Here is a 13,859-nt window from a genome sequence, read left to right as displayed (position 1 = left end):
TAGCCAGCTGCGTGCATCACTTTATCAGAGTATATGAAAATCTAGTGCAACATCCAAGTAGTTATACATGTCGAATGTCAGTTAAATATCTAGTAACCGAACAAGGAAAAATATTAAATATTTCCAGTATGACTCAAAATTTCTTTCTTAATTAACGAGTTTTACCAGAAACAACAAGCTATATAAGGCAATTAGTTGTATTTGAAAATCTGCATGTATAATAGATTAATAATAAAGTCAAGATATAATTTAATATCAGTAATATACATAGTTAAATAAATGTCCAACATTTAATATTATATTCATTTGAACGTTGAAAACTTTAAAACAAGCATGAATTTAACAATTTTAATATTCAAAAGAGTTTAAAAATAGATTAAGGCAAAAGGTAACTAAATTCAGAGAATTAAAAAGAGGTATAAATATTTCAACAATTAAATTACATTTTTTAAAAAAAATTAATATTTAGTGCACATAAAGATAATAATCAAAACTAATTATCAAATAATTTTAAAACTTTTTAAAGTTAATACATCTTGAAATCCACAAATCACTTTTACATTATCTCAGGACGGAATTGGGACTTTTTATGAAAAAAATTTATATCTTTTTACATCAAACATAGCAATCAAAATATATTAATAAATGTGACCAAAAAACATTATGAATTGTTAATAATTAGAACGTCAAGATTAATTTTCATTTTCAAAATTTCCCAAATAATTCAATAGGTATTAGAAGGCAAGAAATTGAATTTAAATATGATTAATTTTCAGTTGATTTTTCTTTATCTAACTGCAAACAAATATTTAAGAAACATATAAAGAAATGATTATCAATTAAACTTTAATTTTTTCTCATTGCATCAAAAACTATCATAAACATATACATCATATAAAAAATTGAAGTTGCCTCTAACTCTTCCACCAGTAAGAATATAAGAACTTTGACAATTTAGTGGAGAAAAAAAGTTACACATGTCTAGATCTAAATAATGATCGACCAATGTTAAAAGAAAAGTATGAGGCAAAATAAATATTTCATATATAATGAAAACCAAGTGGATAATTCAATATTCTTAGTTAGTTTTAACTTAGTTAGACTTAATTTTTAAAACAATCATTACCAATAGATTGATATAGCATTTTAAAACAATAATTCAAATTAGCACAATAGATTTATTTCATAGATATATAAAAATACTATCTTGAGAGGAAAAATCACTAGGTGGGTAGGTAGGAATTTATGTTATCAAAAATATTTCACTTTGCTGTTTAAAGCTTTTACAATGAACTTTCTAAACTATTAAGTTTTACATTTATTTAATTTTATAAAAATTCACAAATAAACTTAGTATTAATTATATGTATCATAAAGTATATCTGGCATTGTATTATTGTAGAGATCAGCTGTTTAATGTTTTGTAGATTTTGTACCAGAGCTTGGATGGTTTTGACGGGTTCTCTTTGTTGAATCAAGCTTGCTTTGTCTCTTACCAATCCAGGGCAAAACAAAATTCCTGAATAAATTACATATTAAAGAACAATGAAATCAAATCATCAAGGAGAGACAGTTCTAAGATGTACAAAAACCATATGGAGTTTTTTTTAAAACCTATCTCGGGATCTTGGACAAAATAGCCTCAAAATAAAATAGCCTTTAGTATAAAATAGACTCATAACAAATTAAATAGCCTCTACTATACAGAAAGACAGACAGGTTTTTCGTGCAGCATCCGAATAAAACAAACATTACCTTTAAAGACGGAAAGATAGACTGACCGATAGAATTGCAGAGTAGATGCACAATGAGTAGGGGAATTTTGTAAGAAGTTTCTAGAAGCTTTTAAATAGCAGCTGAGAAAATAGCATACAGACGATTAAACATAAACAGACTCAATAAAAATCAATATACTTACGATTGTTTAAAGTTGGGGACGGATTCACCAAAAACTGAAACTGGCAATTTGCCATCTCCACTGATGAGAATTCTATCAGCATCCTGAATTATAAAAAGGTCAATAAAAGTAGTTACATTTTTGAGGTATGAAATAAACAAACATTGCAAAAATGAAACATCTTTAAAATTACCCTGTAAAAGTATTTCCTTTAAGGTTATACGATGCTTTCCAAAAGTAGCCGGTTAAGCACTGATAACCCTCCCCCTCCCGTATTTTTTAAAATAACTTAAGCAAAAAGATGTTTTTTTTTCTATACATAAACCCTGCGGGGCTACATAGTAACCGATTATTACCTAACATACAGAAAAGAAAACTTGAAAAACTATCCCCCTTGGCTATCCCTAATTTCATTTTGAAATAAAGGGGGGGGGGGGGGGCAATGCTCAAGTCCAGTGGCTACTTTGTGCGATAGCACCGGTAAAACATCCCTTACTTGTCGACTTTTGAAAATCTTTTTCAATAATTTCAAATAGCCTGTTTTTTAGTCTAAGCTGTCGAGTGGATAATGATGTTTACCTCAGGACTAGGAAGGAGAGTATCTGGCTGTTGTTTCTTATTCTTACTCACGGACTGATCATATCTGGCGCGAAGCTTCTCTACTCTTTGCTGCTCTCTAAGCCGTTGAATATCCCACCTAAATAGTTAATGTAATGTAACTTTGTGAAGTCTTAAGGTTTTTTCTCTATGTCAACGTCTGGTGGATATGGAATAGGACATTGGACTGTAAATTACATTTGTACCCAAATTTTTACAGGGGTGTATATTCTACACAAGATTTATTTTTTTTCCCCTGCTACAAATTTTTTTATTTTTTTTCCCCCCTAGTTTTTTCTCATCAAGTAGGGGGGAAAATGGAAAAATATTTAAAGAACTCTATATTTCATTTATTTTATCCCTCCTACCACACATTTTTTGTTTTTTTTCACCAAGGAGGGGGGGGAAATGGAAAAAATGTTTTCAGTTTTCTTAATTTTTACATTTTTTTTCCCTCCAACCACTTATTTTTTATTTTTTTCCCCCCCCCCCCTGAGCAGGGGATCCCATGTAGAATATACACCCCTGAATTTTTATAAACATAATCTCTAATTGGCTTTAATACTTTGTCTTGCGCAAGTTGTTGAGAATACATCACAACCTAGTAATGCTATGGAGGGTGAGTGGGGGGGGGGGGGAAGGGGCAGACTTGAACCTATGAAAAGTCACTCGCTGAATATTCACTGAATCACTTCAGAAGTTGAGGGGAAACTTACTTCTTGGTTTTCTTTTCTAGTTGTTCAGGTTTGTCATGTCTCTTCAAGTAAACAGCATCTTCTAATCCTTCCACCTCGTCCTTATATCGATTATATGGATTCTGAAACATATTAAATTGATTTTTCGAGAAAAAATCATAATGGTTATTAGTTAAAGTATGTGAATTCGAATGGTGGTGTTTGAACAGATAATTCAGATGATAGAACGAAGGAAATTAAAAAAATATTTGTGGAATGAAGTCCCACTACAAAATATTGTCCAGTAAAGTGGATAGTAAAAAATCTCCACTCCCCTCCGAAATATTCAACAAAGGTCTGTCCATACCCCTTGCCTTCACACAAGCCCCTGTTTTTAAGAACTAATAGCTATTACGACACCTAAATAGAATTAATCTGCTTTAGCTGATAAAGCTGTACAATTTTCTTTGATAAACTGACAAATAAAGAAACTAAAAAATATCTTACCCTTTTATTTGAAGATCTAATTTTGCTCATTCTCTTATCATACTCGAGATCTTCTCTAAAGTTTGGAACCTCTACACCGAGCTGGTGTAATAATGAACATTCTGTTAACTTGTCATCCTAAAATACATTAAAATAATTAAAGATTTAAAACCTTTTATAAAAAAATTGACTATTACGATAACAAGTATCGTAATATGAAAAGAAACTAACATTTAAATAGATTGTACACATACATTTACACACAAAAAGCAATATTAAAATTAGGGAAAGGGTTTTATTCACGGCACGGGAGAAAATATCAATGTTGTCTTATCAAATCATAATGTTACAATGAATATAAATTACTTTTTAGCCCGAGACGAAAGGAAATAGTTAAAAAGAAGCTACGCTACTAAAAAAAAAGAATTTAATCGATAAAGCAAGGTTTCCTTCAAAAACAGACTTACAACAAACAAAATTTCAGAATCATTATATCATAAGTTACCTTGTTGACTAACTCTTTTATACAGCCAACATAGTAATGATAAGTTGTTTGTAATGGTTCCAGGGGTCCTAAAACAAGATTGTTAAGGTTTTTGCAGGGGTGTATATTCTGCAAAGGGGACTATCCACGAACGAGAGCACGTGATTCTAAGTACCTTCCAGCATTGATCCTAAGTGTTTTCTTTCAGAATATAATAGGTCACCATTAATCATTAATATATTGACGAGAAAATTTATGTTTCACCATGTTTTTTTAGGTATTTTAATTGCTTTTGAAACTTATAGTACTGTGATATATGTGGTAAACCTTTTGCTCAAAAACTTGACTTGTACAGACACATATTTGGACTACGACTAGGGTACAGTATGAATGACTTTCAATATATATTAGTTTATAATATACCTATATGTTTTACTTTTATGTACATGAAATTAATAATAGTAACATATAATTTTTGTACTTATTGTATGAAGGTATTATGTTGTATTTGCTCATATACTTTATTGATGTCGTTATTAGATTATGAAACTCGTGTGTTATTATCTTCACACAATTATTGTGGTTTCAAGACACCTCGAACTTAACAAAACGTTTGATAGAATTTTGACTAAAAATGCTGGAATTTTTTTTTACTTTTCTTCATCATAAAGTGGTGAAACATAAATTTTCTCGTCAATACATTAATGATTAATGGTGACCTATAATATTCTGAAAGAAAATACTTAAGATCATTGCTGGAAGGTACTTAAAATCACGTGCTCTTGTTCGTGGATAGTCCCCTTTTTTTCTCCTCCTCTTTGGTGAAAAAAACTAAAAAATATGTGGAAAGGAGGCATAATATGAATAAAATAAAGAGTTCTGAAAATGTTTTTCCATTTTATCCCCTTCCTTGCTGGAAAAAAACTAGGAGGGGAAAAAATTTGCAGCAGGGAAAAAAATGAATCTTGTGCAGAATATACACCCATGGGTTTTTAAGAAGAAAATATAAATAATAATATAATAGAAGTATATATGTCTGCCTTTAAAATCTCGATTTTTTTATAGCGAAAGCGTAAAGCTTACTACAGAACCTGCAATGTTTGCAAGCTGTAATAAGTATATACAATACAGGATTAATATAAAAAAAAATTACCTAAGTTTGAAGGCAATTTAGCATTATCAGATTCCTCGCTCCCGTCAACAGATTGTCCCGGCTGCTTTGAATAAGCTCGTTGTTGATTTTGCAGCTGCTTGGCGGCTTTTCCAGCCTTAACCTTGCCATTTATTTCTGTTGCTGCAGCACTTTCAGATTTTCTCCTTTTACCAGTTGCAGCCGCTGGCACAACCTGCTCAAGGATGGCACCAGTCCCAATTCCCGACTTTGCATCTTCGTGACAAATACGAAATCTGACGTCACTTTCCTCAAATATTTCATCCGTCAACTCGTCAAACCGGTCAAAATCGCTGACTATTCTAGCATTAGCCGTCGCATTTATGTTATTGGCTTTAATTGGTCCTATAGAGGCAGATGAAGATTTTACAACCGCCGAGGAGAGAGCCGACTGCAGCTGTTGCTTTGACGGCAGCAGGGACGGAGTAGTTTTCACCAAGGCTGACGGCAGAGCTGATGTCTTGGCAGGTAACAATATTGAGGACGGTGTTGCTGGTGTCGTTATTAGTTGTGACTTTCTCTTCACAGTTACGGGAGACGCTGCCTTAGCTGTACTTGATGTAGTTGTAACAATAGCATAGGTTCCTCCAGATTCACGCTTGATACGCTTGGCCGGTATTACCGGTGGTGTTGACGACCTTTGGCGGCTTGGTTCAACCCCCGTCGAGAACGTACGCTTTCTTGGATTTATAGCTGGCGAATGCGATAGCGCGGGTTGAGGAGTTAGCGTTTTTATTTCTTTAGTGTTTGTCGTATTGCTATTGGAAACTGAGTTCGAACTAGAAAAAAATAAACATAGAAATAAACTTTATACCTTCCTATGATAATGTAATATTTTGTAATATTATGTAAGAAGTAAAAAACGTTTGGCCTGAAAATTAAAATGGAAATATGAACCAGCCCAAAAATTACCTATCATTAAAAGTGTACTATTAAAAATATCATCAATATTTGAATCTTATTTTTGATGAATTATGAAACTATGTTTATTCTTTCCTTATTAAGGGTGGTTTTGAACTGCTCTCTCTACTGCCGCCAGGGGTTTCCCCGCCATCTGTGGAATCACTGGTGCCCCGGACCCGCCGTTCCATGCGCTCAAGACGTTGTCGGAGATGTTCATTCTCCATCCGAAGGTCTTTTAATTGTTTTTCTCTCTCAAGGATTGTTTCGGACTAAAAGAGAAATAGTTTTATTTTTAAATAAATAAGTACTAAGTGGTTTCGTTAGGTATGCAAAATGTTTGATATTTGAAAGAGATCCAGGTTTGATATTATTATTTGGGTAGGTATTGATAAATAAAACACAAAAAGCGATTAATATCTTATATGGATATATTATAAAAGCTGCCAGGGGGCATTATTATTTTGAGATTTCACAGTCAAATGGTTTAATTTATAAAGGGGATGGTAGTATTATTATTAATTAATAATATGAAGGACATTCATAAACAGTACGACACAAAATAAATTAAACATTGATAACATAATAATTTTATCTATTTTAGAGGATTCACTATTAAAATTATGTTATTACCTGTTGTTGGATAAGGTCAAGCTGTGAGACGAGAAGGTCTTTTAAGTGTTTATTCTCCCACTGAAGGCTGTGAGTATCAATATACCTGAAATTACATAAAACTATGTAGTTTTTAATTGCAAAAATAAAACCTAGCAAAGATTATGTAACGAAAAGATGTTTTCCTGAGAGAGTTTCTCCTAAATCCTAAGTTCTCTACAGATCATTCAAAATACAGATAGTAGTAACATTGATAACAAATATAGTACAACATGAAATTTAGTTCAGAGTTTTGAAATACTTACATTCCCAATTGGGCAGAATTGGCGCCGCCAGCACCTGAAATCAGGTCTGGAGAGTTACAGGATGATGTTTTACTTCCAGTTCCAATAACTCCGCCAGACGAACTTTCACTAGGGTTTGGCGATATAGGTTTGGTCACCGTGGCAGTTGTCGTAGATGTTGACTTTATACGATTCCTTGCCGATGCTGAGCTACGACGTGTAGTCGTTGCATCACTTAACACAGTTGTCACACCAGGTGAATCTTGGGATAATTTCATATCAACGTCACTAAGTTCTGCCTCGGGCGAGTCCAGCTTCCGTGATTCGGAGTATCGCTTGCGCGTCGACGACGTTGAGTTACCCATGGCAGAGGCTGACGATTTGGCCGTTACGTGCCCAATGCCCGTGGTACTTGTACGCGTTGGCCTGCTTAGAGCTCCAACGCCGCCACCAGTTGAATGGCGGGTTTTGATATGGCTTGAGTGGCGATTTAAGGAACTATGAAGGCTTACATGATTGCTTGACCTTCCTCCCACATCTGAACTTCTCCCGACCATAATATTTGGAAATTAATTTGTATTAAATACCGAAAAATTATTAACAAATTCACTTTAAGACAAACGTTATAATTGTTATCAGTTCAGCGTTCAATCATATTAAGGAAAACACCTTTCTATATAAGTCTGAAAAAAAGTATAAATAATAAGAAACTACCAATATGCATAAAACTTCTCAAACGGGTAATTCAATGAAATTCATTAAAACTTGAATTTAGTGAACTGCATATTTTTTCCTATTCAATGGTTTAAACTACATTTACAGGGAATATATTTAAAAGATTTTTAACTTTTTACTTACCATTGTAGTTGAAAAAAAACAACTTAAAAAATCGTGTTCTAGTGATATATTCAATTTAAATAGCTCGATTATTTTCACAAAAACAGCATGACGACTAATTTATGTCTTTGTTATTTGTTGTATTGGTTGAGTATATGATTGAGTATACTTAAACTTGTAACTTATGCTTGAAGTCATTTTTCTTTAATGAACTTACTTAATTTCCAAGAAACAGCTAGGTAGGGCAATTGGTGCTTTACCTTTGAATGCACCTAGCAAGCAAGATGCTCTAAACCCTGTAGATCGTATGCAGTACAATACGTACCCCCCCCCCCCCTCTACCTAAGTAATTTATTTTAAAATAACGGTTAAATTCTAGTTGATTGTTCAAGCTATATAGGCACTTGAGGGAAACAGCAGGCTATTTTATTTTAGTTTTGGATACAACTAATAATATTTCCATCGTTTTCTGACAAAAAACAAGAAAATTATGTTTAAAGCTAAATAAATGGAAGCACAACAAATTAACTGAGATGGTAAAAGAATCTTGGGGCATACGAAAAATAAAACGTTTGACAACTAATTATGACTTAATGCAATTATATTTCAAATACAACAATACAAGCCAAAAAAGACATACTGACTGACGGACTCTAGGCTTATAGTAGTTGCTTTTAAAAATAGTTTTAAAATGTATAATTACATTATTTCCGAAAGAGAAAGTAAAACCAAAATTAGTTTTTCTTAAAAATATCCAAAAAAAAAGTATAATTAATAAAAAATTGTGATGAATTATAATTATGACATGAAATAAATAATGTATTCGAGCATTTTAAAATTAATGATTATTTAATACTTCACATAATAACAAGTTAATATAGTTTACTTCATTTTTCTGACGATAAGTTAAATACACAAGCAAGTAGCAACAACTTTTAAATATTTGGGACAAATATTTTATGATACATATTTTCCTTGGAATTATACTTTGGAAAATATGAGAAAATCTTGGGAAGAAAAGTCTCGGTAGAAAATGTCCGCGAACGTAAGAACCAGTTAGAACTCATAGAACTGCGAAGACGACTTTCAATCCTTATCAGAAAGGGGAAGTTTAAGAATTTTAATAGTTTTTATTTACAATAGACTAATTCCGTTCATCTGCCCCCAAATATTATTTCAGGTTTATTTTGCTTGTTGGCTATACCTTATTCCTAGTTGGATTCGCATGGAAAAGGACGGTTTGAGGCATTTAATTATGCGCTTTACTTTCTATTACCATAAAATATAATCAAAATTGAATGTAGCAAATAAAAATCCCTGCAAGGCAATTACTATGTTTGTCCAGAGATCTTAATTAACATCCACGTGAAAAGTTTAATAAATTTAACCTCTCAGACATGATAAAAAATTCTAGATTAATAACCTAGTAACCATGAAATGTGTAGTGTACCTAGATCGAACTCACTCAAATGCCCAATTTTTAGCCGACCTGTCGAACAAAATATGAAGATTAGTGTACTGATTATTTTTTATTATTACCATATTTAAACCAAACACAATTCACCTATATGTTAAAAATAACAGTAAAAATATTAAATATTTTAGACTGGACATTTTATCATTGGAGAAACAATACAATAATTTTGTAGTTAATGTTGAATTTTGGTTAACTGTTTAGAATATTTTAATTTTTATGTGGATAACAAAACTTACATAATGCCTAATTACAAATTAAAGAAATAAATTAGTATGAAGAAATTAAAGTTTGAACAAATGAAAAATCAATTTGGTATAAAATTCAATGTAAAAAAGTTGCCGTTGAATTGAATTACAATTCACTAATACACAATAAAAGTGTAGGACGTAGATAATATTTGTACCACAGATGTGCTAATAATTGACATTGTTCTAAGCATTCATTTTGGGGGAGAAATAATTAAATTATTACTGTAATAATAGATAGCAGTATACACCCCATGTTTAGCTTTATATTTTATTACAATAAAACTGGTCAATAAGACATAACCATGGGCTGGCATGGCAAGATGAGAGGTGCACTTATTTTTACAAAAGGAATGAATCTTTAATTATAAGACGATAAATTCACGCACATCTCTTATTAGAACACTCTAAATTACTAGATAAAACTGCTCATGAATAAGTTTAAACACTAAAGGATTGTATAACCCAATAAAAATTTAATTAAAGTCCCAAAAGTTAGCGAATGAGATAATTTTTGTATACTTTTTGAGAAAAATCCTTACCCCAACTTATCAACCGCTAAATGGATTTAAATTGTTTGTAATGTATAATGAGATATTCATTGTAGCTCCCAGGACCCTTCTGCCAGTTATGACACAAATGACCAATTTTACTGTATGTATTATATTTCTTAAGAGAGAGGGTAAGAACAATGGACAATAAATCAATCCTTTTCCTATATTTTCTAAATATCAAATAAGAATTCCTCTAGAATCCAAGGAAAATTTAATAAATCCTCCATTATCCCATCCCTAGTATCAATTTAAATTATTCACAAGCTTTCATCACTTTCATGAAGGACAGGCAACTGTCCAGCCCCTAGAGAATAATTTTCGCCCGCCAGACTTGACTCGTCCATCATATTAGTATTTCCTAAAAAAACAATCATATTTGAAAAAAAGAATTTAAAGTATTATAAAATCTAAATAAAAATTTTCATTTGAACAGTTTGTATTATTGTTATGGCAGGTGTTTGTTATTATTGAAAAATGTACCTTGAATTATTGGTTGAATGCCAGATTCTTCCATCACACTGTCCCCTTCATCTTGGCTAAACATTAAGAAATTGTCTTTTTCTTTTTACATATAAGAAAACTACAATTTAAATTACGTAAAATTGTGTATTTGAACTGATTGTTTTAAAGAGGAATTTAATTCTTAAAAAGGACACATTTAAATAAAAAGATTGTTACCTATCTTCCTGCATTCTGCTGACGGAAGGATCTATAACATCTTTGATCTGAGAGCTGGCACCTTTGGGATCCAAGTCTGTGGCCCAGGAGAAGGACATCATAGCACTGGACACATTCCCTAACTTGTTGTACACCTTAAAAAAGGCAAATTAGAAAATCTAATCCACCCCCTATACCCCTACCCCTCTCCTCCTAACGAACTGACCAATAAATGATATCCATAATAGCAAGCTAAATTCACGACAAATTTTCCCCTGTCAATATATTCATGTATATTGTATAATTGTATTGTATATCCTATATCCATTAGAGCAGCTGCCTTGACGTCCGGTCCGTAAGACCGTTTTTGTCATGTCTCGTTTTTGTAAGAACAAGTTAAATAGGTGATAGCTAACCAATCATTAACACTCTTGTATAAAAGATACGCTACAATAAATGTATTGGTCAAATTATGTTATAAATTTACTGCCACTTTATTTATTATTCGTGTATGTATGTATAATTACATTCTTTAATTTTTTTTCTCATCTAAAAAATTTAAAATTCCTCATACTATTGCTGAGCTATTTATGGAAAAATATTGCTTGTTTTTTTTTATTATATTCAAGATATTAGAGAGACTTATCTTGCCTATCCTAACTGAACATCTTACTGTTCCTGAATTTCAACATGGATTTAGATCTGACCATTCAACCGTGACAGCTTTATATGTTTTTAACGAACAGGTAGCAACTGGTTTCAATAAAAATCTACCACCTGACAGAACTATATTAGTGCAGTTGGACCTCTCCAAAGCATTCGATATGGTTTCATTAGAAAAACTCCTGAAACAACTGAATGAAACATCATTACCTGGTTCAGTTAAAAGGTGGATTAAGTGCTACCTGACAGGCCGTCAGTCTAAAGTACACTTTAGAAATAAGCTGTCCTCGTCCAGGAATGTGAGAACTGGAGTTCCACAAGGAGCTGTTACTTCCCCTTTATTATTCAGCTTTTATCTGTCAAAAATCCCCAGACCACCAGATCACATCAAGATCATTCAATATGCAGATGACATATCAATTTATACATCAGGAACGGACATAGATAAAATGACTGCAGAGCTGAATAAATACCTGGACACAATAGTCAAATATCTTGAAGAGAGAGAACTGTCACTTTCACCAGAAAAATCCACGGTGACTTTGTTTACATCAGACAGACGCCAAGGTAATATACATCCTCAATTAAAAATCAACAACACTCTAGTCCCACTTGAGAAGAACCCAAAACTTTTGGGTGTACACTTTGACAGCCATCTTACCTTCTCACATCACATCACTAAAATTACAGACAGTGTGAAACCCAGGATAAATATGATGAAGTTCCTGGCAGGCTCTGACTGGGGACAAGATAAAGAAACCTTGGTTATTACATATAAAGCCGTGGGCCGAAGCTTATTAGAATATGGCAATCCCATCTGGAGCCCTATAATTAAACCAAATAACTGGAAAAAATTGCAAACAGCACAAAACCAAGCCTTACGGATTGCTACAGGATGCTTAGGCATGTCAGGAATAGACCATTTACATCAAGAGACAAAAGTTCTACCTATTAAAGACCATGCCCTACTCTTGACAGAACAATATGTTCTAGCCATGCATCTTCCTGGACACCCTGGACAGGCCCCCTCCAGAACGAAATATGAAACCTACAGCTATTGACCTTAAACCAAATATTAGACCATGCTTCCCAATCATCGATACACCTACCAAAAAGAAAGGTCTAAAAAGACTTCATACCAAAGCAGTCAAAAATGTTATTAACAAATATCAGCCAAACAGAGTTCTCGGTTCAAAACCCCCAGAAATCCACAAAGATGAACTTAAACTGAAAAGAAAGGCCTGAACAAAACTATCTCAACTCAGAAGTGGATTTTCCAGAATTTTAAATGAATACCTGAACAGAATAAGCCAAGGAGAAATACCAAATACCTGTCCTGATTGTAATACTGGCCCCCACAATGTTCAACACCTTTTCAATTGTCCTGCAAAACCTACAAACCTTACCCCAATTGACCTCTGGAAAAAAACCGCAAAAGTCGCAAACTTCTTAAAATTGGATGGAACTTGACAACGCACTTTATCAGGAGAAAAAACAGAGGAGCTGTGGCTACACACACACATTATATTCAAAGTTTTACCTTTCCAAGAAGGAAATAGACAGGTGATTGTTTGGGCTCAATATCTTTAAGCTGTAATAATTCCTCGAGAGCCTCGCTATATCTCTCAACCTCTAGCAGGATGGAGGCCCGCTCAAATTTACACAGCGCGTTCTTCGGCGAGATTTGGATGGCGTTGTTCAACGTCTGAAGAGCCTTTTCAACCTAAATGTTTTATTAATTTAATGATTTAAAGTAGGTATTCAATTGGGTTGTAAAAAATTGGAATATATTACCAAACTTACACCAGGGATCATAACGGATAAGACAATGGGCGATAAATTAATGTACAACCCGTCCCCCATTTTTATCCTTTTCTAGCGAGTTGAAAATTTTGACACTGATAGTTTGTACCAATCAATCAAGTTTTTATAAACGTTTTTTGAGCCAAAGAATAATAAAATTACTCTTCAAACAAGATTAGAATGAATACTTTAACATAATGCTGGTTATTATGATATTTGTTAATAGACAAAAAGTTTACCTTATTAAGTTTTCTCTGAACTACAGCAAGGTGACACATTAACACGGGTGATAACTGGTTTATTGATAATGCTTTTCTATAATAATATTCTGCTAACTGATATCTCTCCTAGAATAAAATAATTGAAATTAATCCAGCAACTTCTAAATTTAGTCATAAATAGAAATCAAATATCAACTTTTAAAGTTCACATTGAGTGCACTTTTGACTATTAATCTTAATTATGTCTGTTCTTAAATTTAAAGCTTTTCTAAACATTCAGCTGTTAACCTTCACCGT

The 13,859-nt window shown here is 32.7% G+C and overlaps 2 protein-coding genes across 10 annotated transcripts in view; both read right to left on the bottom strand.

The window, feature by feature from the left end:
- Positions 1-181: 181 nt before the first annotated feature.
- LOC145316814 (uncharacterized) lies at positions 182-7,799 on the bottom strand. 2 transcript variants are annotated; one of them, XR_013878713.1, is made up of 11 exons: positions 7,127-7,799; positions 6,843-6,927; positions 6,308-6,481; positions 5,292-6,090; positions 4,160-4,227; positions 3,676-3,792; positions 3,211-3,311; positions 2,477-2,594; positions 1,919-2,001; positions 1,058-1,519; positions 182-872 (listed from the first exon to the last, which is right to left on the bottom strand). XR_013878713.1 is itself a non-coding variant. In XM_080157554.1 (10 exons), exons 1-10 carry the CDS (start codon positions 7,660-7,662, stop codon positions 1,414-1,416), a joined length of 2,187 nt encoding a protein of 728 aa, XP_080013680.1. In that variant the 5' UTR covers positions 7,663-7,799; the 3' UTR covers positions 182-1,413. The 2 variants fall into 2 exon arrangements, 1 of the variants encoding a protein (XP_080013680.1); XM_080157554.1 differs by having other exon boundaries at positions 182-1,519.
- A 1,659-nt stretch (positions 7,800-9,458) lies between these two features.
- Cdc27 (cell division cycle protein 27) overlaps positions 9,459-13,859 on the bottom strand; it is a 147,664-nt gene continuing 143,263 nt past the window's right edge. The window contains exons 15-20 of one of the 8 annotated variants that reach the window (XR_013878714.1): positions 13,581-13,688; positions 13,079-13,261; positions 10,897-11,030; positions 10,699-10,754; positions 10,282-10,576; positions 9,459-9,974 (exon numbers count right to left, since the gene is read on the bottom strand). Coding sequence is in view for 1 of the 8 variants with exons in the window: in XM_080157558.1 (XP_080013684.1) it covers positions 10,476-10,576; positions 10,699-10,754; positions 10,897-11,030; positions 13,079-13,261; positions 13,581-13,688 (582 nt within the window). In the remaining 7 variants the exon portion in view is untranslated. Of the gene's footprint in view, positions 10,577-10,698; positions 10,755-10,896; positions 11,031-13,078; positions 13,262-13,580; positions 13,689-13,859 lie in introns of all 8 variants that reach the window. The other 7 variants (XR_013878716.1, XR_013878715.1, XR_013878717.1 and 4 more) reach the window with 7 other exon arrangements.

This window comes from Acartia tonsa, chromosome 4 (genome assembly GCF_053477335.1).
Source record: "Acartia tonsa isolate MP-2025a chromosome 4, ASM5347733v1, whole genome shotgun sequence".
Taxonomy (NCBI): Eukaryota; Metazoa; Arthropoda; class Copepoda; order Calanoida; family Acartiidae; genus Acartia; species Acartia tonsa.
Note: the sequence above shows the minus strand (reverse complement) of the source record. Positions and strands in the feature narration are given on the sequence as shown.

What these genes read in the sequence shown, in the direction of transcription:
- LOC145316814 (XM_080157554.1), bottom strand. Translation starts at nt 7,662, where the DNA reads ATGGTCGGGAGAAGTTCAGATGTGGGAGGAAGGTCAAGCAATCATGTA. An exon ending in GTTCAAAACCACCCTTAATA is followed by an intron (nt 6,091 to 6,307) that starts AGGAAAGAATAA and finishes TTATTTTTTTCT; the next exon opens with AGTTCGAACTCAGTTTCCAA. An exon ending in TTAGATCTTCAAATAAAAGG is followed by an intron (nt 3,312 to 3,675) that starts GTAAGATATTTT and finishes AATATGTTTCAG; the next exon opens with AATCCATATAATCGATATAA.